Source organism: Triturus cristatus, chromosome 5_1 (genome assembly GCF_964204655.1).
Source record: "Triturus cristatus chromosome 5_1, aTriCri1.1, whole genome shotgun sequence".
Lineage (NCBI taxonomy): Eukaryota > Metazoa > Chordata > Amphibia > Caudata > Salamandridae > Triturus > Triturus cristatus.
The window spans coordinates 218,151,026-218,177,012 of record NC_140587.1 but is presented as its reverse complement, the minus strand read 5'-3'; the positions used below and the strand labels follow the sequence as shown (position 1 = coordinate 218,177,012).

At 43.7% G+C, this 25,987-nt stretch overlaps 1 protein-coding gene across 3 annotated transcripts in view; it reads right to left on the bottom strand.

The window, feature by feature from the left end:
* The window catches only part of TRAPPC9 (trafficking protein particle complex subunit 9), a 2,530,995-nt gene that overhangs the window by 1,085,719 nt on the left and 1,419,289 nt on the right, over positions 1–25,987 (bottom strand). For all 3 annotated transcript variants that reach the window (XM_085604860.1, XM_085604858.1, XM_085604859.1), the window contains exon 20: positions 15,050–15,160. In XM_085604860.1, the coding sequence (XP_085460986.1) occupies positions 15,050–15,160 (111 nt within the window). The remainder of the gene's footprint in view (positions 1–15,049; positions 15,161–25,987) is intronic.

Here is a 25,987-nt window from a genome sequence, read left to right as displayed (position 1 = left end):
AGTAGCAGGCCTGTTGTGTCAGATTGTGAGTGCTTCCCAGGGGTGGCATAATACATGCTGCAGCCCCTGGTAGGCCTGTGAAGTACCAATGCCCTAGGTACCTAAGGTACCATATACTAGGGGCTCATAAGGTACCACAGTATCCAATCATTAGTGCATCTAAGATGCACACCAAATTGTTTAGAGAGATCAGGTAGACTGGGGCCCTGATTAGCAGGGACCCAGCCAGACTATAGCCAGAAACCAGTGTATACATCAGAAAAAAAGTGGGGGCAACACAAGTGCAGATCCTACTCTCCTACACAGAAGGAGTCTCAGTGGCACCACCATCCGAGCTGGCAGACAAGAGCACAATGAAGACATTGGAGTCGTCAGACCAGAAGAAGGAGCCAAAGGTGGAAGCCTAGACGGGCTGTGCACCGGCGTCGCTAAGGTGTCAGAAACAGGAGTCAGACCTGAAGTCGAGGGAGAAGCCGCCGGCAGGGCCATAGGCACGACCACAGGCACTTCCGTGGGGCCTAAGGGCGCTCCAGAGGAAGGTGATGACCCAGATATAAAAGGAAGAGATTGACAATATAGTCTCATCTGGGTCAAAGACACCCTGGCCCCAGGATAGGTGGGGAGACGCGGGCTGACTCATGCCCCGCCACTTCAATAGAAGAACGGGGACCAGTGGTAGGCGACGAACGCAAGAGGGGCCAAGACTTTGACCGCTTACGCTGAGATTTATCTCCAGACGTCAAAGGAGAATGACGCTTGCAAGAATGGCTCCTAGAGCAGATGCGCAGTTGGTCTGTAGAGCGCATAGGAGACCAAGGACAACTAGAAGACTGAAAATGACTGTGACATCCGCGCCGCAAAGAGTTTCATGTGATGTTCTCTTTGCGCCTTTGGTCCGAGCTGGCGACAAGAGTCACACTAGTTGGAGTCATGGTGCTCACCCAGACACCACATGCGAGTGAGGGTCCATGGCAGACATTTTATAGTCCACAGGACTCACAAGGCTTAGACCCCGAGGACATTGAAAAAGGGTGGAAAAGGGCACACTGCTCCATCAATGAAAAAACATCAAGTAGGATGAAAAACGGCTGTAGGAACTGCAGTGCGGATCTGCAATTCTAGCGTGTTAAAGAAGGAACTGATGTCAGCGTGTCAGGAGAGAGCCTATACGGACTCCATTGACATCAGATCCAGAAGACGATGTTGCTACTGAATTGCTTGACGATCTCTGCCGATGCGCAGAAGTACTGCTAAAAAAAAAATCCGATCCAGTCTGGTGCATGGGGAGGATTTTAAGATAACACATGTACTTTTAAGGTTTACATGTCCTGGTCACTACTGGGAGGCCTACCTCTTCTATAGGATTACACCGGATTACCCCATTACATTTAATAAGTGATAACGTTTGTTTGGGAGCAGAGAGGAATTACATATTTAGTGCCTAAGAAATTGTAATTCAAAATCCTTTTAAAGGTAAAGTGGGATTTTAAGTCCATTTGTAGAAAGTTGGCATTATTTTGGTCCAACCATTTGGAGCCTATTTCCTGAATCACTTGCAAGGGAGTAGCCAGAAAATTAAACTATCCCCCACTTTGAAATAAAAGCTCTGATGGCACAAAGCAAGCGAAGCAAGTGAGCCAAACCCTCCCTAGAAGAGCTTCAGTGTCTCTTCCATCCAGGCATCCTTTTACCCTTCTACCCTCCTGCTGAAATCCACTATTGCACCTTTACATTCTTAAATCCATTAATTTGTTTCATGTATCATTCCATCTAGTCCCATTCCATCAATCCATCTACTCTGCCATCCATGCATCACCCTTCCATATACTGTGCCATTCATCCACTTTGCCACCCTTTCACTCATCCATCCACTCTGCCTTCCATTCGCTTATCTATACAAAGGGTTAGTGACGCTCAAGATGTTGTTGCTAAGGTGGATACTTTATCCAAAGAAGTCACTCATCTCAAGAAACTGACAGAGGATTTGGAAAATCGTAATCAGCGCAATATTCCAAGAATTTACTGCATTCCGGAAGGTTCCGAAGGCCCAGACATGATTGAATTCTTGAAGACTCACTTACCAAAAATAGTTGGCTTGCTGAAACCTGCGGATCTCAATATTCAGAGGGCTCACAGGATTGGCCCTCTCTACGCATCACCCTCAAACAAGCAGCGAGAATTCATTGCGTATTTTCTTCGATATTCTGACTTAATGATGATTCTCACTGCGGCTAAACAATGTAAACAAATGTTATGGGCTGGCCCAAAAAACTTTCTCAGTCAAGATGTTTCCAAGACTACTGCCAATCGCAGGAAGGAGTTTTTGGATCTCAGACCGGCACTTCGTTCCATGAATGCTCGTTATGGCCTTATTCGCTCTTGTTTTTTTAAGGTCACATACAAAAAAAGGACAAACACTTTTGAGGATCCTGCAGTGCTTAGAAAATGTATTCACGTGTATAAAGGAGAAGACATGGAACTAAATAAATCTTAAAATGAGTTTTTTGTTTTTTGTTTTACTTAATTATTATTACCAAACGATTTCTCTTTCTTTTTTTGCAGGACCCCAAAACCCTTTTCTATCGTTGATGCTGTATCAGTCCACTATTGTATATATATCCAATGTCCTCATTTTGTTCAGCTGTGCTGTTCCCCTATTGTATTGCAAGTCCTTATGGTACCGTGTTGGTCAAGTTTTTCTATTGTCACAACATCTTTCCATTATTTGTTGTAATCATTTCTCCTTCATCTCGATGTTTCCATTTTAAAGCGGTATCTGTTTTTTCTTTTCTCGCTCCCACGTCTCTTTATTATTATCTCTTTTTGCTCTTTACTTGCATAGTTAAAGCTTGTTGGCTTTTTGGCATCTTCCTTTCATATAGTTATCTGAGAAGTTTGTGTTCCCCTCACACCTTTTTTGTTTGCCTTTCCGCAACTCTTATTCATTTTCTTTTCTCATCTCTCCTTTTTGTCTTTCTTCTTGGTTATGCAGCAAATGTCTCGATAAGCAATTCTGTTCTTCTAGTTCTCTATTATTTTATACCTGGTTTCAGATGGTTTGTAGGATGCCCATGTTCTTTCAATTTATCCTCTACGTGTTATCTTGAATTCTTTCCTACAACAATTTCTTTGTCTGTGAGTTTTGTTCCTTATTTGGATCTTCGCTACTTTTTAAAAAATTGTTTTTGTTTATTATGTCGTATAGTCACTGCTGGTTTCTTATTTGCTCTTTAATACTTATTTATCCCTTTGATGAGTGGTTTACGAATTGTTTCTTGGAACGTTAAAGGAATTTTTAACCCAGTCAAAAAACAAAGAGTGTTGTCTCATGTGGCAAGGTTAAAATGCCAAGTAGCTTTATTGCAAGAAACACATCTTAAGGAACAGGACTTAAACTCCTTGCATGAGCAATGTTTTTTGTTCTCCAGCTGTTAATAATAAGAACAATGTTGTAATATTATTTTACAAATCGTTAAGCATTCATCTGCTGAATGAGGCCAAAGATGACAATGGTAGATGGCTTCTATTAGAGATTACGATAAATAATACTCTGTTTTCCATCTGTTATGTTTATGGTCCTAATGGTGTAGATATGGTATTTTGGAATGCATTCTCCACCCTTCTTTCCTCGCATGCATCTGAAAATTTCATAGTAGGTGGTGACTGAACCAACTTATGGACCCCTTTCTAGGTAAGAAATCCCAAACTAAGTATATTCCAAACAAAATGCAGAAGACTTTTCACAAAGTTATTGCCTCTTAGTAGACCTCGACTACCCTACTCCAATATCCACTTTATGTAGATGGAGATTCAATAATATTCTTTTGCTGGACAATTAATTTACAGAGCAGTTTACATCATTTGCGCAGGAATTTTTCGATAATAACCTCCCCTTAGATTTACCGATTAATTTTGTCTGGGACGCATTTAAGGCACCGGCCAGGGGATTCATTATAGATTATGTGGCAAAGGAAAAGAGGAAGAGACGTAAGGAATCAACTCTGCTTATTGATCAAATCAAATCCTTAGAACATGAATACTTTTCTTCAAATCACACTGGTACTTTGTCTGAACTTGTTACGGCAAAAATAGAATATAACAAACAGTCTTGGGATGGCGCCTGTGAAAGTCTGCTCAAGTTTAATGCTAAAATGTACGGAGGTTGAAATAAAGCTGGCAAATCTCTGACTAATTACCTTAAGATTAAAAGGCAGAAGTCTAAAATTGTCGCTTTAACAGATATTGTTAGGGTTAGGCATGTTAGTGATTCTGCTTTTCAGATTTCTACAAGAATTTATATACCCCTGAGTCCTCCCCTTCACAGGACAAGATAGATGCCTTTTTTCAATCTATTTCTAAGACACCTGAAAAAAATATTAATTTATCCCTTCTGGATACTTCAATTTCAAAACAAGAAATTTCAAATGCCATGAGGCAAAACTCCTGGGCCTGATGGAATCTCTGTGTGCTTTTTTTTTACATTTCAAACAACTACTGATTCCTAAAATATTGCTTCTTATTACCAATTTTTTAACTACATCAAAGGCACACGGTTCTTTCACTCAGGTCATGCTTTGTTTGATTCACAACAAAGGCAAGGATCCCTCTCAGTGCACTAACTACAGACCTATTTCATTGATTAACAGGGATTGTAAGATTTTTGCTGAACTATTGGCACTCCGTATTAATTAAGTTGTCCCTGAATTAGTTGATATATACCAATCAGGGTTTGTTAAGGGTCGCTCCATCAGGGACAACTCTAGAACTTTCCTTAACATAATTCATCTGGCTTCTAAGCTGAACTCCTCTGTGGCAGCCATATCGTTAGATGCAGAAAAGGCATTTGATCGTGTGAACTGGGAGTTCATTTTCGGAGCACTAAAATGGCACAGCTTTAGTCCTTTTTATCCTTCAATATATAAAGTTATTATACTCTGATCCTTCCACTTCTATTTGTGTCAATGGTCAACAGTCCAGTTACTTCTCCCTCCACAGGGGGACTAGTCAAGGTTGTCCTTTATCTCCCACTACTGTTTATTTTGTCTCTAGAACCCTTTTGGGAAAAAAATTGTCATTCTTGAGTATACACACCTTTCCAATTTAAAGATATAGATATTAAATTCACTGCCTATGCAGATGATATTTTGTTATACCTCACTAACCCAAGCACATCGTTCCAGAATACTACATAGTTTCAGGGTATAAGCTTAATATTGATAAATCAGAGGTCCTTCCTCTAAATAAATACTGCCTTCCAGACATGTTCAAAGACACAGGGTTTACATGGAATTCAAAAAGCATAAAATGTTTAGGTATTTTATATACAAACAATATTAAAGAAACTATTAAAAATTAATCTAAAAGAAATCATTACTAAAATTTCGGCTGTGGTGGAGGGTTGCTCCCTGTTATTTTGTCCTGGTGGGGTAGACTGGCAACAATTAAAATGATGTTGCTACCGATAGTTAATTTTTATTTATCTATGTTGTTAGTCTCCCTCCCACTTTTTCTTTAAAACTATTAATCGCTTTCTTACCAAGTTCTTATGTAACAATTGCAGGCCTAGAATCTCATTAATATGTCTGCAACAATCAAAAGAAAATGGAGGGGTTAATTTTTCCAATCTTAGACGATACCATTCTGCCTTTACGTTGAAACAAGTTTGGACCTCCCTTGCGCTAAATACTCAAGAAGAATTGACAACTTGGGGCCAACTGGAACATGCTCAATTTACACCATTTTCACTGAATAAGGCGGTTCTTCTTTCCCAACCCCGTAAGACCTTTCTCTCTCCAATACTTACTCATTCCATAGCTGTGGCTAAACCTCTAATTGTCTCTTCTAACTCCTGCATGGATATTTTTTTGCAAACTCCCATTTGGTACAACAAACACCTGAAATTAAATAACAGAGTTCTCGCTTGGAAAGAGTGGATTAATAGAGGTATTATTACTGATGGCCATACACTCAATGAAGGCTCTCTTTTGGATTTTACTGAGATTCAGGTAAAAGTATGACATATCTTCGTTCCATGCTACTCACTACCATCATCTTAGGACTCTCCTTATTCCTCTCCTCACTAAGGCTCCTCTCCCTGTACCAGTAGATCTGCCCCTACCCCTTAGTTTAGATGTTTCCTCTCACATGAAAGCTTCTGGGGTTTACTAGGTTTGGTCTCACCCCTCTGATTTGAGAACTAAAACCAAGGTAGAGCTTGCATGGGAAGAGGATCTTGGTCAGAAGTTCTCTCTTCAGATATGGGAATCTATCTGGGCTAAAATACACACGTCATCTCGCTCAGCAAGCACAACACAAACACTATACTACTTTTACAATAGGCTTTTCCTCACCCCTGTGGATCTTCATAGATTTAAGTTGACTGATAATGGAAAATGCTGGTCTTGTTCACATGTCAACAGTGATCTCTTACATATGTTTTTCCTTTGCCCTCCTGTTAAGAAGCTTTGGAAGCTCATATGGAAAAAGCTGAATGATATTTTGTCTACGACCTTTCCTTTTGACATTTTACACATTTACTTAGGATGCTCCTCTTCTATATGGCAGTCCCAGGGTATGGTGGGAAAGCTAATAGACTTGTTCATAGCGTTAGCCCTATAGATTATCACCACAAATTGGAAAGATTCCACTCAAATCTTCTTTTCTGCTTGGTGGAATTTATTATGCCATCACCAATGACCGAATTGTGCATATCCTACCTCTATACCTTTATTAATTAAGAAGGATCTACTATGGTTACCATTTACGTATTTCCTTTCCAAGGAATCTGCTCATTCTATCTCCATTGTTACCAATTATGAACCACCATGAACGTTATAAACTGTAGGGTAATACTGCTTTTGTTTTTCTCTCCTTTTTAGGAAACATTGCTGTTGCTTAATATATTTTCCTATCTTTTCCCCTCCCTTCCCTCTGGTTTCTTCTTTCCCTCTTCTTCTCCTTTTCTTCTTAGGAAAATCTAAAATGCAATTGCTTTCGGTAAAATGTTTATGTTTTCGTTTCAGGCTATATACTTTCAATTCATCAGTTTATGTATGGTTAACTTCTGCTGGCTTTATATTCAGATGTTTCTTTGGCTCACTCTTGGTTAATAGAGACAGTGATTGTTCAGATTTCATTTGTATATCATTCTGTCTAAACTGAAGTGCTTGCATATTTTGTCTAAGTGCTGTACTTATATAATTTTAATAAAGGATTCTAAACTATAAAAAAAGTTTTATATAGGATTATTTCAGCTCTTAAATTAATAATTGAGCTTATAACTCACCCAAAATGGGAAAATACATAGATTGTCTGCAAGTTGCCTTGTTTAGTACATTTAAAACATGTGCTTTACGCTGTTGCAGAGTAAGCAGAATGTGCTGCTGTGTTTTATTTCAAGAGATAATGGTTTGTGCATTAAGAGCGGGGGAATGATTGTACAGCTCAGCCATGTATGCCTCTCAATAGCAGCCTTTCAAATCTACATGTTGTTTGAGACAAGGACACCCTGGTAATTCAGCAACACAGGTGCAATAAAGAATGCTTTGGGATGAAAGGGTTTTTCTAACCCTCATCTCCTGCCACTCTAGGCAAGTGTGGAGTGTGCCACGTTATAGAACGAGCTTCTCTATGTATTGTCAAGAGTCATAAGAGGGGCCGTGAGGCGCGCAAAGAGAATAAAGATGATACAAAGGGAGAAGTGTGGAAAGAGGTTTTTACAAATACCAGTAAATTCAGAAGAATAGGACACAATACAACACAGGCGTTTACAACGCATGCCATTATAAAGCGGTCCTTACAGCGACCGCATTGTTATGACGCATACCATTACAACGCAAGTCATTACAACGACTAGCGGTGGGGGTGGGGGGTGCTGGAGTTTGGAATAGTATAATTTACTATTCCAACTCCAGTCTTTGCAACAGTAGGGAAGGTGTTGGATTTAAAATCGTTGTAACGACTTGCGTTGTAACGGTATGCGATGTAACAACGCGGTCGTTGTAATGGCATGTGTTATATCACGTGTGTTGTAAACGATATTTTCCAATCCAGAATCCAGTAATCAAATGACTGAGTAGAAACAGATTTATATAGCTTTAAAATGTGTTTTAAGCCACAACTAAAAATTATGAAACACATGTTTTCTGCTAAAAAAAAAAAAAGGTGGCTTGCCTGCAGACAATTCTCAAGAGAACTGTTAAGGGAGCCAGAGAACTGTTAAGGGAGCCAGAGTATGCCTGGAAAATGTATGAATGTCACATACCTGTGTGATTTTCATTAATTCCAAAAAGGAACTATCTATGAAAATAAAATGAGCGATCTGCGACTCATCGATGCCGGGAATGTCAACCAAGCTGCTAAGATTTTTTCTTTGTGGAAATGTACCCGTGGAAAAAGAGACTTTCAATAAAACTGACACAGCGCCTACCTGCTATGTATTAATGCAGGATGGCTTAATAGCTTCACAATGATAATAATTAATTTCAACTTAGTTTTATAAATGTCAAAATCAGTCTCACTGTCAAACCCAACAAAAGTAGCTCAAATGTCAAAAAAAGCATCCAGGTTGTACTGTAACCTTACGTTTTTATGGTTATTGTTTTATTCCACTGGCGTCTGAGTTACCAGTGAAGAGACAGCAGTAAAACAAGAGCTAAAATTACAACACAGCCCAAAACAGAGGCTGTGTGACGACAGCGAAGGGACCAACCAAGGATTTGAAGACACTGAAACAATAGACAAGCACAAGGCAAAACAACTATATGGAAATATTCCTAACAGCTCTGAGGCTCGTCAGTCTACAGAACTTCTCCACTAGGGCAGCAGAGCGTTATTGCGATTTTATTTGGTTTGCGTGCACGAAAAGACCGGTCTGATCTGTGGTAGGTTCTATATAAGTTGCATCATTCGCAAGAATTATAGAGTCCTGATACTGGTAAGGTAGTGCTACAGGCCAGCAGACTGAGTGGCCTTGGGCACAACAGTGCTGCATGATAAAGATGCATTTGCTTCCTTTTTAGATCTTTTTCAGGCACGGCTAATAAAGAGCATGCGCGGCCAATAAAGGCCAGGATCTTAACTCGGATACCTGTTGCCACACTGGTTAATTTGTAAAAAACATACGTGTCGGGGCTCTCGTCAGGAGGCAGCTTGCACCAGTCTATTTCTCTTGTTAGCGCCGCCTAAAACAGAGACAACTACTAACTGCTAAAGTTGGGAGGGGATGTGGCCTAATGGCCAGAGCTGCTGACTTCGTACCTGGAGAAACAGGTTCGAGTCTCAGTGCCGGCTCATCAGCCTGTGATTCTGGGCAAATGACTTAATCTCCCCCAAAAGTGATGTGTCCTCACCTGGTGCTCATGAAAAGTGCTTGTGTTGATGATTAAGTGTTGATGCTCAGCACCGGAAACCAAAGGCTCCAATGAAGCACTGTGTTGCCTGCAGTTTATGTGACAACCGCTCCTGTTGAATGCATTGGCCCTCTCAATCAGCACAGAGCGTGTGATCTGAAAGTTGCACCCAGATATCTGCAGTAGGTGTATTGGCCCACTGATGTATCTCACTAGAGCTGGAACGATCATTGGTCATCACATTTAGATCCTGGCAGTCGCCCACTAACATATTTTAATCTGCAATGGACAGAGCTATTCATGCGCACCAAGTGACAATCCAGAACTTGAATTGGAATACTCTCTCCCCCTGTGCTCCTCTAAAGCTGTATGCCACAACCTTGCCTGTCACTACACCCCCTCCACTCCATTGCTTCCTCTGCCAGTGGACACAACCTACATCTCACCGATAACGCCTAAATAGCTCAAGGCCAGTCTGGGGTGGCTTGTGCTTCCATCTGGAGGGGACCGGGCCTGGCAATTCGAGTGGGATTGTTCCTATACGAGAAGAACTGAGTTTGGGTGGCGTATAGCAGGTCTCGATCTAGACTGGCGTAGTGGGCAAACAATGATAGACTGGTATGACACCCTGATTATTTACAAATGGCTGAAATTTCTCCAAACTTCGCCTTTCATTTTTATAACAGATTTCCTGCATGCATCCCAGACGTGGGACCCATGTTCACACGCTCCACTTGTTTTCGAGCAGCACCCCGCTTTAAGTGACCCCGAAATAGGCTGATCCCACTTTGGGGTTGCTTCTGTTCCCATCTGGAGTGGGTCTGGCCTGGCACGTCGGGCTGGACTTTCCTACTGGAGAAGGATCATGTCTGATTTGCATATGGACCCATTGAATATCCTTCTCACTAAATAAAAAACACAAGCATCGGCATAGCCAATAGGTCTCGCCTTTGGGACCTTATAAGTGTTTAGCCAGGCAACAGTTGCATAACTAAACACTTATAAGGTCCCAAAAGCGAGACCTATTGGCTATGCCAATGCTTGTTTTAACTGCTGCTATTGAAGCCTCACGGAGAACATCAAAGCGGCCGCGAAAGATAAAGTAATCGCGGTAAAGCGCAACGCGCGCACACGCACAAGCACTGTAGCTCTAGGCTGGCCTGGTAGCACTTTTTGGAGCCCTCTCAATAAGTCTCGCCAGACCAGCGCATTCGCTGGGTCAGGCAGACCTAAAAAAGAGGTGCGTCGACTAGGCTATTTAGTGCACTCTGCCATGTCTAGGAAAATTCTAAGTCTTGTTCATTCAGTGTCCAAATATTTTCTGGTGCTCTGAGAAGGAAGAGCCGTCCAATCTTCCTTGACTCGAGAGGTCCAGGAGTCAGCAAAAAAGATTCTCCAGGCACACAGAGATAGAATTGAGGCCGTGGTTTCAATAGTTCTTTTATTTTATTTTAGTTTTATGTGCCCTTTGCCAACACGTGTTTCGTCTCAGGCTGTTGCTGTTACTGCAGACTTCATCAGGGCCTAACATTCAGTATCCCAGGTTTATTCCATGAGTAAATCATGGCAAATGGCTTCAATAGATAATCTGATGTTGTCCCAATTCGGTGGAGAAGATGGAAGATAACGGATCTCAACAACAAGTGATTTAATACACCACCCACAGTGTCAAAATAGAGCGCCACGTCTTGGCAAAGGGCGCATAAAGCTACAAGAAAATAAAAGAACTATCGAAACCACGACCTCAATTCTATCTATGTGTGCCTGGAGAATCTTTTTTGCATCCTTCTCACTAAAACTTGTAACAGCAAATACATTAATGAGTATCTCTGGAAAGCAAGTAAACTAAAAACCTAAGGATAAAGCTGGAAACCACAAGCAATAGGTACGATGTCTGGTGTCAACAGCAGGCAGATAAATTGAGTTCGAAGCTCTTTGAGTGCCTGTCTCATAACCATTTTGTTCTTTGCTTTTAATTTACTGATGTGTGCTAGAGGAGGCAAACTAGGAATTCAAATGTATAGATTTTGGGCAAATTAACATAAAATGGTACATAAAGGAAGTCGTTCCTTTATAGAAGACAGTTGTTTTTCATTCACAAAGCAGCGAGCCCCTGGAAGGCAAAATCCACTCAAATGGTTGAATGAAAAAGTCAGGACGTATTTTTCCCCCTTTATGTATGTGTTATTTCAAACACGGATGTTGATACAGAGGAACACATTTAAAAAAGATTTTCAGAAAGAGCAGTTCAAGAATCTCTGTTGTGCTTGTGATGTAGTTACCCCAAAATGCAAAACGCACGAATCAGAAAAAGAAATAGAAGGCTCTATGCATCGTGAAACAACAAGGGCTCATGTTAACACTTTTTTTTGCAGTTTTATTTAGAGCAAACTCGACCTGAAGGTATTGGAACGCGTTTCATGAGCACCAGTTACGTTACACAACGACACTTTTATTTAAGGCACTGGGAGATTAAGTGATTTGCCCAGAATCACAGGATGTTGCGCCGACACCCAAACTCGAACCTGGTTCCACACTTCCAAAGTCGGCAGCTCTGGTCAAAACGCCACGTCCTCTCTCACTTGATGTATGGAAACCGACTTGGGGAAGGGAGAGTGTGCAGAGCAGGAGGAGCAGACATTGTTCAAACAGAAATGTTCTGAGAAGGATTATATTGAAGACAAGACATCAGAGGGATGTAGAAAAGACCGAGCACCTGAGGATGGGGGATGCTGGGGATACTGGAGATGGGGGCGTGGGGGAGGAGCAAAGAGAAAGAGATGAAAAAATGGAACTCACAGTCACGCGCTGTGCCCATGTCCATACCAATGATACACGCTGCTTGCAAGCAATGGGAAACGCTCCGCTTTACTGCAGTCTAAGATACAGCGCTTGGATACCCTCATGGGTGATTAGCCAGGCTCTACAAATTCACATAACATAACACAGCATAACACAGCATAGGCACTGGCCTCAGCTTCATATGTTAAACGTGTGACCTCGGCTCTTAGATTCCTCATATAAACCGGTCTCCAAGAGACGTGTATGGACAGCGGTTGTCAGTTAAAAAAACACAGCCCTACAAGCATTTTCCAGCACCGGATAAGCAGGAGGTCGTGCACAAGATCTGGAATTAGATATTCACAGAAATGCATACTTTATGTACGTTTCCCTCTGAGGGACACGTTAGGAGCATTAAATAAAGTGCTGCTGGGAATTTAGAGGGCACAGAGAAGTCGCAGGTTGCCCCTGAAGGCCAGTGAGTGAGGAATGAGCGACACTGATTGACATGACACTATAGGCTTCTGTTATCTATAGCTGCCTGGCACAGAGGAGAGAGGAGAGAGGCCTGGCTTTCAGATTGTTTAGATTTGAATTCATTTGGCTTTTGCCAGGAGATAAACTGCACAACTTCCCATACTCCAGTAAGACAGGGGACATTGCTGAGATCTCTCATGCTACCCTTCCAAAGTTTGCATTCATTTCGCATTTCAGTCGCAACCAACATTTATTTTGTGTTTTTATACAGCGCCATCAAAGCCCTGCAAATGGGCGTCAGTGCACTTTCCAAGAAATCGGAAAAGCATTATATTCTGCAGCAAAAAAAGGGGCATATGAGCCAGATGTTTGAATGTACAATTAGAATAAGAAACAGTCATTTGACAGGGGCCCAGTAAGAATTTCTTTAAGGTGGTTTTGAATTCTGCAAATGCCGGGCCCAAGAGTTGCGGGGTTGGGAGACAATTTCAGATTTAGAAGCATTGCTGGAGAGGGTCCAATTTTTCTGTACAACGTGTCCTGCATTCTGGAAAAATTAGAGAAACCCCCTGGTTTACCTCAAACATCCTTGCTGCCTCCAAGTGACTGAGGTACAGATGTATCAGAGTTTTACTCATTCTGTGTCTATGGGAAAATGCGTTAGTACCTATGGCCCCAAGTTACAGATTTGCAGCACTTTGCTTGTGATGCACAGACTCATGTAAGTGCTTCATGCTTCTAATGGAATGTAAGAGTACATGACTCATTTGAGTGGAGCAAATCGAGAGCTATTGAGGCCTATGTATAAAACATTACTATACTCCACTCTTGACATGACTGTAGCTTGGAAAATCATTTCAAATTTGATTTGCGAAAAGAGTGTCATAGTTCGCAGAATTCTGAGCAGATGGCTGGCACTCCTAGCTGCTGCCTTTATGTGAGGCTCAAGGTTAAATACGGTAGAATGGAATATGGAGATGTGGTGTATATGTATGTGGCTTGTAATGGCGTGGTCGTCATTTTTAGATAGCTTTAGAGGGATATGAATTTTGCTTAGGGGTATGCACCTTTATTTTCTTTTGTAACCTTTGCAAGCATCTGTGTAAAAAGCTTACAACTTTGTGTAGGTTGCTTAGCTAGTTAGGTTTCCGAAAATTAATAAACCTAATAAACTTGAATGGACAACATTTTTTAAACTTTTGGCATTCTGCAAAGGAAGCTTTGCAAAAGTTAATCCCCAAAAGAAATAATTTGTATGTATTTTCCAGCTTGGCTAAGTTCAATTATAGTGAACATTATCTTAATACTCAGTGAAAAATGGTAACCCAGGAAACTTTCCAACCTTTGAAAGGGTTAACATTGAAAACTCACTCCTCTAGTTTTGTGACTGAGGATATGCGGCCACAGGTGACCTTATAGCAAGAGATTCAGGAGTAATCAACTCACACTGCTTTACTCACACAAAATACAGCAAAGCACTCACCTATAACAAGGCCGGCTTGCACCAGCTTCAGGGAAGTGCGCATGAGATTCTAAGGTTTCAATTCCTTCTCTAAATAGCCAGTGTTTCCGATAATTGGTAGATTAAGGGTAGGAAGATCTATGAAAGCAGCCATAAGGGAGGCAAAGGTCCTCTCCTCTACCACAACCCACTCCGTGTATTTCAAATACAGTACCAGGATTGGGCAATAGCCCAGCAGAACAAGGTGAGCTGAAGGTCATCTGGAGGAGATTCCATGCCTCATCTCTTAATGCTGGGATATCTGTGCATCCCCCTACAATTCTACTGGGCCTGGCTTCTCTTGGATAGGGTATGACATACCACGGCCCAATCCAGCAGATTCACATATAAAGCCTAGTTAACGTGGGGTACCTCTACATGAAATAGGTACAGAGTGTAGTACTACATACTGTTACTATCTTGCTTACCTACAGAACAAGTTCAGGAGAACAAGTAAGATTCTGCAGACTGAAATAGCTTTCCAGATCAAAGAGTGTATTGCAGACCGGTCGATAAAATGCAACAATTATTTATATCCACAATGCGTGGGAATATACCTTCTGTGGTATCAATGGTTATTCATCAGTCTTACAACCAGTATCACGAAGTGTGTCAATTATGGGTAGTAGCCAATATCTCTGGCACCTCCCTTGCGACTCCTGGTTACAGGAGTCCTTAAGGTAGTGTCTGGAGCAGGAAGTAAAATGTCTTGGAGCCATGTTAACTTTCTGTAGTTCCACTCCTTGCCCTCCCACCAAAATTCAGCAAATAGGAAAATGATAAGGGGCTGGAATAGGGAAAGGTAGTCAATGAATGCCAAAAGGTGCATGATGTAATTTCTGCTACCCCAGTACTTTTGATAAATTGACATGCATTAATATCATCATCCAAAAAAACAAAAAGTGCAACAGATCTGGAGCCTTCTGCTGGAGGCACTCACCGCTGGCACTCTCCGGCGTGGAGAACGAGATCCTCGTTATTTTTTGCGCTGATGGTCAGCTCGTGTTCCGTCGAGTTGAAGACGTCCAGGAGTAGGTGGCACTGCCTGGTGCTGAGCAGAGAAGGAGAAAGAATCCCAGTTAACGACAGCTCTTACAAATGTGTGAAGTCGCTAATGCCCTATTAGTTTAACAACTACAATCTGAAGCGTTTTCTCGAGAGTGGCGCGGGGTTCCTATCCTCAATCCATGGAGAAATCGCAAAGAAAGCTCGAGTGAAAGGCCAGGTTGAGGACAACGGCATACACTGGAATTGAAAAATAAGTGGCACTCAAGATTTTGTACTTGCTATTATGCCTAGGATAAAAAAAACACTACTTCAAAAAACACAAGAGCAACCCAAATGCCCATGCGAAATGGGTATTAAGTATAGGATAAAAAAAATCGCATGATATTTATTATATGACAAAACACCACTATTCATCCTAAAGTAACATTGTTTTTTCTGATTTAGGTTAATTTTAACATTGAATAATAATGCCATGTCAAATGGACTGTTTTAAAAGTGTTGAAAATAAGCTTTCAAAGTCAGGGTAGTATGTGGCCTCCCAGGTGCGAAGCTATCGTTTGAGCAGCATATTCCATGGCACCGTGACCTAGCAGTGCAAGGGACCTATTGCACCCCAATTACTGTCCTGCTTGAATTTGGATCCACAGTACCCCCTTACTAGGTCTTTTTTGTTTTAGCTTTTATTCTTTGATCGCCAAGCTTCCCTCGTGCGATCATCCCTGCAGTGACTTGCCTCTCCGAAGGCCAAAAGAAACAGGACCATGTGACCCCCCCTTACCATGAGCATCCTTCCCACAATCCCTCACCCATCTTCCAGCATGCATCCTACTTAAGGACCAATGTAACATCTAGAAGGTATCTATATTACTGCAAGCAGACTAGAGAGCTCCCAAACTGGCCATCTCTAGTCACAGCCAAACTTCTCAGAGCCACAGACTAGCACCTCATTTCAGAGGTGTCCTGAGGCAAGGCACGTCTGCCTCCAGCTTTAAAATCTCAGACTGTCCTCATCCATCCTGAGGGAAAGTTGCATGTCCTTACAAATGCTACATTTACCTGCATGATCTTAATTGCCTCTTTGAAGCACACCCTTAGACCACAACCTGCATTGCACCTTTCCACCTTGGGCCCCATATTCCATCCAGAATAGTCTTTAGTGTCTACACATGATCCTAAACATAGTGCCTGCCATAGAGATAGATAGCTGTGGTCTAGTGATGAAGTCCGTGACCTTGAACCTCAAGAGACATGGATTCTGATCCCAGCTGCAGCTTTTGACCAGACCGCCGTGTGATTCGGAGCAAATAGTTTCACCTACACTGAAAATGTAGAATACGTTTCTTTCCTTCTGTAACACTCTTTCTGGTAGTGACTCCATCTAGACGCAGATTGCTCACCTTTTGAATATTCCTCATTCAACAAACTGGTTCTGGAAACTTTTCAGCAGTAACTCGCTGTGCCGACAGAAATGATATGCAGAGCCTATAAAGGTGTCACCCAGCCTGCTAATGTAATTTGCTTTCGAGGCTATCCCCCAGAAACAGAGTTCCAAGAGCAAATTAGTTATGACTAGTGTGCAGATTCCTAGACCTGAGATCATATTAATGGATAGAGTCCAATCACAGAACGGGAAGGATAAAGGGACGGTGAAGAATCTGTGGCTTTATAGAGTGTCTTCTAGAAAGATTGTTACTGAAGGCAAGTGACTTGGTTTTCTGATAGAGACTTATAGCCGCAGATCCTTCACATTTTGAACAGATACCAAAGTCGAACCTATTTGGAGGTGGGACTGTAAATGGACTCAAACCAGAAAGTCCTGCAGGACCAAGCAGGCAAAATGCCCCACTCAGCAAATCAAACTGTACAGACAATAGTGCAACGTGAACGTACGGAGGGACATCCACCTAGGTGCCTGGTATACATCTAGGACAGGGACCCTGCATGCACACTAATGCAGTGGTAGCTCCTTTGGCCCTGGTAGAATGAGCAAGCAGTCCTTCTGAAGGCTGCTTTTTAGCCAGTGCTTAGCAGATCTTAATGCAGAGTACGATCCAGCAGGAAATGTTTTTCTTCAGCAACGCCTTGCTCCAGAGAATCCCACAAAGAGACGATCGTCGACCCAGCGTACCTTGGTACAGTCAATGTAAAAGCTGTGCACTCTTTTGGGATACAAGTGATGGAGCCTCTCCTCGTCCTCCTTAGAGGGGTCAGGTGGAGCATAGAATGCAGGCAGGGTTAAAGTCTGACTAACATGGAATGGTGTCACAGCATTTGGTAGAAATGATGATCGCTTCCGCAGAACTAGTTTGTCTGAGAATAAAGTAGTATATGGTGGATTGACACAAAAAGCCTGAAACACACTCCTACGCAGTGCTGAGTTGATGGTAACGGTGCACACTGTATTAATAGAAAGGTTAAGTAAGGGACAGCTGTGAATTGGCACAACCGGAGTTTATATCAAATAAGTGAGGACTGGATTAAGGTCCCGTTGGGGCATCAGAAAGGGAGATGGTGAAAACATATGTTGTAGCCCTTAAAAAAATTGCATCACAACTGGTGACTTAAACAAGGAGGGCTGATCTGGCAAATTTAAGAAGGCCGAAAGAGTACCCATAACAGTGCCCAAAGTAAAGCCTTGTCATATGAGAGAGGCAAAAAAAACAACAGAACGTAGGATAACTTGGCTTGGAGAGGGTCAATCTGGCATGCACTGTACTAAAGCACAAAGTTGTTCCAATGACAGGCAAATACAGTTTCCGTTGAGGGACCCCTGGCTGCCAAGATGGCATTAACCACCTCTGGGGGAAGGTCAAAGGTGTTTAGTTGTCACCGCTCAATCTCCAAGCATAAAGGTGGAGATTGCAAAGGTCTGGGTGCAGAACCCTGCCTTGTTGCTGCAACAGCAGGTCCTACCTGAGGGGGCAGCCTGATAGGAGGACATATGCTCATGCCCAGGAGTTCTGAATACCATAGTCTGGAACAACTAGAATGACTTGGGCCCAATCGATCCAGATCTTCTTGGGAACTCAGGGCAAGAGTGGTATTGGCGCAAAGGCATACAGGGGTCCAGAGTTCCATTTGAGGCACAACACTTCTCTGAGCGAGAGACACTTGGAAACTCCAACACACAAAAGTGCCAACATTTCATGTTGCCAGCGTGGCAAACAGATCAAGCCAAGGTTATCCACATCTGCTGAAGAAGCCTTGTACCATCTTCAGGTGTAATTACCACTCGTGATCTGCTAGGCACCAACGACTGATGCCCTGGCATTCAAAGAGCTCGCCAGGTAGCTCTTCACCAGGAACATTCCCTGGCGGTACAGCCATTTCTAGAGCGAAGTGCCTTGTTGACCGCAAAACTGCTGGGTTCCTTGTGGAGGCTGGACAGGCTGGCAGTATGTGGCACTTATGCCAAAGCCGTGAAAGGTGCTGTAGAAGTGTTGTGATTGAGGTGGACCGGCCCAGAGAGCTAGCTGTAGCCCTGCTCTCTTTAAAACATTCTAGAGCGAGATAAGCCTTGTCTCCAAAGAGGCGAGTCCCACTGAAGGGCATGTCCATCAGGGAGGACTGGACATAGCCTCATAACCCAGTCGACCACACCCACGCATGGCGGTGAATGGCAACACTGGAGATGATGGCCCGCCTGTTGGAGTTAGTGATGTCCAAACACAACAAATGGTGAACTTTGTTGCATTACAACCATCCAGAATCATCTGAGCGAGAACAAATTGGAGATCATTAGGCACATCAGGGAGAAGTTCTGCCACCAAGTCCCAAAGAGCACGAGAAAAGAGTTTCAACAAGCAGCTGGCATTAACTGATCAGGATGCCAGGCTGGTAGAGTAAAACACTTGTTTCCAAAACGCTTCGGCCCACTTAAATTTCCTGCTGGGGGACTGGTAGAAAAGGTGTTGTAGTTAGACCTCCCTTTGAAGGCTTGCATCACTAGACTTAGGGGGGGGAGGGTGCTGCGAGAGAAAAGCAGAGTTGCATTGAGCAGGGCAATGGCTGGCAATTTGTTGATTGACGGGGGATCAGAACAAGGTTGGACCCAAGCCCCTAATAGGGTGTCCGTCAGTGCCTAATTAAATGGAAGAAGGGGCTCAAAAGATGTTTGCCCCGGTTAGAGGACCTCTGTTAATATATAGTGCAGAAAAGTGCCACTTTGTGACATGGTTACCCCACTTTTTGCTTATATCTGATGCAACTTTGGCTGAAAGTGTACTGGGTTCATGCTAACCAGGTCCCCAGTACTCTTTCCGCAAACTGTAGAACTGTTCCACAATTGGCACTACTTTAGGCTCCATGCAAGTCTCTTATAAGTGGTACCCCTGGTACCCATGGCATTGGAACTAAAGAGGGATTCTAAGTGCTGCAGCACGAATTGTGCCACTCTAAGGGTTCCTTCACCAAGCTCATGCAAACTGCCACTGCAGCCTGCTTTTCTTGGTGCAGAGAAAAACAAAGAGTCGACATGGCATACATCCCAGTGTGCCATGTCTACCAGCACTGCATGTGGTATAGGTAAATCTCCCCTACAGCAGGCCTAACAGTACTAAGGCAGGGCGCACTATACCAATGTGTGAGCATATCTGCATGAGTGGATGTGTCCTTGTGATATTTAAGTTCACCCTTAGATATCACAAGTGCACATGGAAGCCATACAGAAAACATGCACTGGACACTCGTGTTTATGAGTTCCCCAGCTACATGGTGGCTTCACTGTAACCCCATATGTTTGGTACCAAACATCTTGTCTTAATAAACCCACACTGATGCCAGTGTTGAATTTATTAAGAAATGCACCTAGAGGGCGACCTTACAGGTGACCCCTGAAAACCTACTGCCTACTAGTGTACTTACTGACTCGTTCCGCCCAGCCAGCCAGCCGTCCTAGACAATTACCTGACCCCCTGAGGTGAGAGTCATCTCTCTTGGAGGCTGGCAACAAAGCCTGCTCTGGCCAGAAGTGTTTACACATCCACCCTGCAGGATGAGTCTTTCCAGAGCGGGAAGTTTCAAAGACCATGTTGCATTTGTTACGCAACCCCGGTCTCTCCAGACAGTGGCGATGCCGACCCCCTGGCCTGACCCCATATTTGGGCAGCAGGACACCCCTAAAGGGGACCGGCTGATGTAGGGCCCACTTTTTAGACTCCCCCATCTTGATTTGGGTGGAATTAACATTCTAGGGTCAGGGTTATGTCCACGTCCCACAGGAAGTTTTCATACAGTGGGTGTAGACACTCTAAAGGTAGGTAGCCCATTGGCTACTACCTGTCACTCCCTGTAACCCCCCTTAATTGAGTATTTAGGTGGTTTCCCTGAATCCAAGTACTCAGATTCGATGGATCAAGAGAAGAAGGATTAAGATTCCCTGCACAGCGAGAACTGTATAACTGCAGAAGAGCTGTGAACTTTTGGTGCAAAACCCTGCCTGCTTGCAAACTCTCTCGATAATTGCGACAGAGTGACTTGTCCTGCAAGCTGGAGAACTACCAAAGCCTTGGGTAGCCTCCCAGCACATCGAAAATCACCTACAGCCTCCCTTGGAGTAGAGGAGCTACTCCGCTGCAGTCTCCAGGTACCGACAAGCTGAGTCCTGTCCACAGCCTTGTAGCTCCCCAGCCAGACTGACGCCAACGACAACCAGGAAAAGAGAAGGTACTCGTGCTCTGGTCAGATCTGTCTCCCCATGGAGTGTGAAGACCAACCGGAGTAGTGCAGCACCAACCTCCAGGGGTCCTGCACCAAACACCAACAGAGAGACTCCAGTTTGGATTCTCACTGCACCTGGACCGAGCAGCTGTCAAGGGACGTCAGCATCACTGAGATCCACTGTGTGAGTGGCCCAGCTGTCCTGATTTTGCCCCTGCTAACTGTTTGACCCTAACCACGAGGAGCACCTTTGCACACCCAGTCCAGCTGACCTAACCACTCTGCATCTAAACCGCCCGGCCTGGGCTTCGCCGAACAGGCTGTGCTTCCTTGCTCCAACACCCCTTGCAACCCAAGCCCCGTTTGGAAGTTCTCTGACTTATCCCCACGTGCAGCCTGTTTTTAGGTGGCCTCCCTTCGTAGCAAGCCCAGCTACCAACCTCACTAGCACCCTTCTCCTGGTGAAACCCGGGCAGTTCCAGAAGAACTGCTGGTAGCACTTTGGACCTTGGCCCCCTACAACCCTAAACCCAGAAGGTGACCCCTGAAATCGACTGTACATTTATGACATTTCCTCCTATAGGACTGCATTGTGTGCAAAGGCACACAACCTTAAAATAATTACTTATTATTATTCATTATTATTTATAGAATTTACAAAGTGTTCTGTCACCAATTGGTATCCTGGCGCTAGCCACTAAAATTGAGAGATATAGGAGCGAGGAGTTTGAAAAAGCTGCAGAACAGGAAGGATAGTAGGTCAGATAATCAATATCAAGACTAAAGCTCAAATTTACTTAGGAAAAAAGCCAGGTCTTAAGGACCTTCCTAAACTGCAACAAATCGGTTAAAGACCTCAGTGAAGCTGGAAGCTGATTCCAAAGTCGGGCCAACCCAACCATGAAGGTCCGGCCACTTTGAGGATTTCCTAAACTTGGTTACGCACACCAGGTTGGCTGAAGAAGAGCAGAGAGATCTACTGAAAATGTATCTTCTCAGTCTCTTTTGTAGGGGAACTGATCTCAGTCCCTGAAGAGCTTCGAAAACAATACAAAGCGATTTAAACAGAATTCTTTGTTTTAGCGTCGGCCAGTGGAGATCCTTCAGTGCTAAGGAGGCAGAAGCTCTACTAGGTCTATTCAAGCTAAGTTTGGCTGCAGCAATCTGCACCCTTGACAGACGGTGTCGTAGATATTCAGGAGTGCCCAACAGATGAGCATTACAATAATCCAAGCGACTGAGGATGACACTACGAACTACCAAGGCTCTAGCAGGAGGTGGCAACACTGGTAATATCCTACGGTGGGCTCTCAGAGAGCAAAAAACAGGTACCCCTGGTTTTATTCACATGTCCCTCCATGCTAAGTTTATTATCAAAGATGACTCCCAGATTCCGGACCGAATCGGTGGGGACAATTGTCATGTCGGCTGGCAAGGGCCAAAAATCGGCGGGGAGTACGACTGGAGCTTTATTAGCTGAACACCATAGATGCTCAGTCTTATCCCTGTTGAACTTCAGGGAATTAAAGTTAAGCCACTGGATAATGTCCTTCATACGATCCGTAAAGGCAAAAAGCTACTGTCACTTGCCAGCGAAAGAACAAGATGGGTGTCATCGGAATAATTGACCAAATTCACCTTCTGCGATTTAATAAGTGTGATCAAGGAGGCCACATAAATAATAAACAGGATTGGACTTATAGATGAGGCCTGTGGCACACCCTATTTGATTGCCCTAAACTCAAAAATAAATGGGGGAAGGCCAACAGCCTGACATCTGACATATATATATGAGCGGAACAAGTGCAAGACTGTTTCGCCCACCCCAATCACCGCCAGCTGGGCCAAAAGTATAGTCTGACAGACCATATCGAATGCGGCTAAGAAATCCAATAAAATCAGAACTGATGATTGTCTGTCATTGACCCGCAGTCGTAACTCATCCATCGCTGTGATCAGCACCAATTCGGTCCCATGGCCGGGCCGGAATCCAAATTGTTCCTCTTCCAGACAGTTATTAGTTTCCAGATATTGAGCTAATGACTTGCTCACATAGTGTTCTAAAATTTAAAGAGGATAAGGCAAGAGAGATTTTGGTCTATAATTACTCAGATTGGCCGAATCTTATAAAATTTGATAATGTAAAAAATAATTTACCTTTGAACAAATTTCTTGGTTTTGAATCATATATAAAAAGAAGTCCCATTTTTCTAATGTGGTCTCGGATTTATTCTTTGAGTGTGTGTCTCATTTATTGCCACTGCTTACCACCACCCTCTGATAGGCCTAATTGCTCGCCCACACTACCACAAAAGAGAGCATTAATATTATCCACTGAAGCCTCTGTAAACCACTTCGAGACCCACTGGACTCTCTGCACAGTGTACTTCTTTTTAGTACACTATATAGAGATCCAGCTTCCTACACATTGTTTTTTTTGGCAAAATTGGGGAGCTAGGGGTCAAGTACTTTGGCCGACCTACGCATTACCATGAGGTAAGAAGCAGATTCCTCTGTGGCCGGTCCAGGAGTTGAGAGTAGGCCTGTTTCCAGGAGGTATCAAGATCAACCGCCTCCTGTAAGTCATCAGACCAACTGTCATCCTGTCAGGGTTGAGCTAACTCATCACCCGGGTCATATTCATTGTCTGAGTCTGTACTGAAGAGGGAATGCAGAGTGAGAGTTCTCTCTTGTGGAGGTGGTAATGCAAGTGGGGGAACTGGCGCCTCGGGCTGTATTAGGTGTGACTTCGGCCGAGGTTGGACCAGTGTTGATTCAGCATCTGAGATAACTATCAGGACCTCCTCCTCCAGAGTTGATGGAGTCGGCATCAGCCTCAAAGCACACGAGGTCAGCGTAGTTTGTGGTGCCGGTGTTATGTGGGGAATGGACCTAGAAGCAAGACTGGCTCAGAGGTCCTACTGACTTCGAGGGTGAACCTGCCAGCAGTACTACAGATGGCAGTGGGTTCTCGGCTCCTTGGGGACCTGAGGTGTGCCAGAGGGAGTCAGTAGGGATCCAAAGAGCCAGAGCATAGCTGTGCAGAGCTATTTGATCTGATGTAGCATGGCTGTTGGCCACAGAAACTTGGGTTGCAGAGGAACGAGCTGAGGAATCAGCTCCAAAGTTAGCCGACTCCGGGAACGAGATCGAGGGCTGTTGGGCTGAATCCCACTTTGATTTCTTGTGCTTCTCTTTTTTACTTAACTGATGATTTGGACCGCAGCGAAGAACGGCTTTATCAACTCTGATAGCAGAAACATAATGGGGAGTGAACTTTTGATGGAGACTGCGACTTCAAAACAGAATGGGGAGTGAACTTTTGATGGAGACTGCAACTTCAAACAGGTCCCAGCAAGGAGTCTTTTTATGCTTAGTGATGTAAAGCTTCACCTCACAGTCCTTGATGGCCTTCAGGTTGATTGACTCGCAGTCGCTGTAGGCCTTGGAGTTGTGGCCTGACCCCAGACACCACAGGCATACCTGGTGAGAATCTGTCACAGACATTTGTTTGCAGCACTCTCTACAGGGCTTAAAAGCTGTTGTGTTTGGAGGTGACATCCTTTCCACAGTGTGACACGAAGGGAGATCCAGATTTGCGTTTAGTGGCAGAGAAACAAAGGAACTGCCATCAGCATGCATTGGTGTCACCTATATAGGATCCACACGTCATTTCCAGATCAGAATGGCAGCAGTGCAGAGGCCAAATCACCACCTGATGGTGTGCCGAGGCACTGCTATAAAGTTTTTGGATGCAGTCTGACTCCTGGGAAATATTCAAAAGGTGAGGAATCTGTCGCTAGACGTCTCTATCAGAAAATATCTATACCATACCGTAAATATCTAAAAAAACAACTGTTGAGTATGCTAGCACATATTGTCTAGTTGCATGCTATCCATACCACCTTCCCCAAACACTCCTGGTTTCTGTATTCTGATCTGTGTGCACCGTATCATGCCATGCGTCACTTTGACTTGCTGCAACAAAAATTTTCTTTGGATAGTGCTCTGCTGCTTCTTGGCGCTCAGTTTGCACTGTATTGAATAGATAAGATTAGAATGCTCCTAATTCTATACTCTGCGCTCCTCTGCCTCAACTCCGGCCGAGCGGGCTTCTGGCTTTATTTCTATATTGTAATTCACAGAGACATACAATTGCTTGCATGTCTCCGTAAAGGAACTGTTCTGCAGTTTACTCACCATAGCAGTTACCTGCACACTACCTAATGTCTGTGAAAAGTATGTATGGCATTATCAAAAGCTAACAAACGCTGACGGCACAATGTCAAGGAATGATCGCTAACACAAAAAGCGGACGACACTCAATGATTTAACCACTGAAAGATCAGAACCTTCCTTTCCGTTTTGAATTCACGGATAAGCTTGACCAAACAACAGACCAGCTTTCCAGGAAATCTCATTAAAATTAAACAAAAATCGTGGAACAAAATCAATTTTTAATAAGCATTATAGACTACGAGCAATGAGAGCACTGGGCTGGCAGGAAGGGGGGCTGACCTGCTCGTGGTCCTGGCCCCTTCTGCCATAACCGCTGATGCCTGGAGTGGAACGTTTTGGGGGATTTGCCAGATGACAGGTACCCTGGCAGGGACAGAGCGCTATGCAGTGCCCTGGAGTATGTGCTGGGATGGATTTGTGGGTACTGCCCAACCTTCTGGTGATGGAGGGGAAGTTGTCACTGATGTGTGCTCTCCAATAATCTCTCTTCATCTCTCTGACGCCCTTGGTGGAGGGCGTGGGTGATGTATAAGGAAAGGTGACCTTCTGGCACAACGCGCATTCTGGAGATGTGCGCTGTCATGACAAGTGGAGCCAACTGTTGTTCAGCTTACAGTCTTGGAGCTGTTACTCATCTGCAGCTCAGTATTGGCGTAACTAACGCTTACTTAACTATGAGTTTGTATTCCTGACGGATACTGTGTGAATAAAAGGCTACGTCTTGGTAAACCGTCATAGTTGAGGTTGTCTCTCTCCTTGGGAGGTACCAGGGGGAAGGGCAAGAGGTTGAAGCCTGCATTTAGACAGCACTGTAAAGCAGACAATCCTCGAACCTTGCCTAATGTGAGGTCTCGGCTTAGTAAAGTGCATAATTTCACCACTTGAACCTTGTTTATGGCAAATACTGTTCTTCTACAGCACAAGAAACAGACAATTACACTTCAAATATGCAGTGTAGGCAGTGCTGACAAAT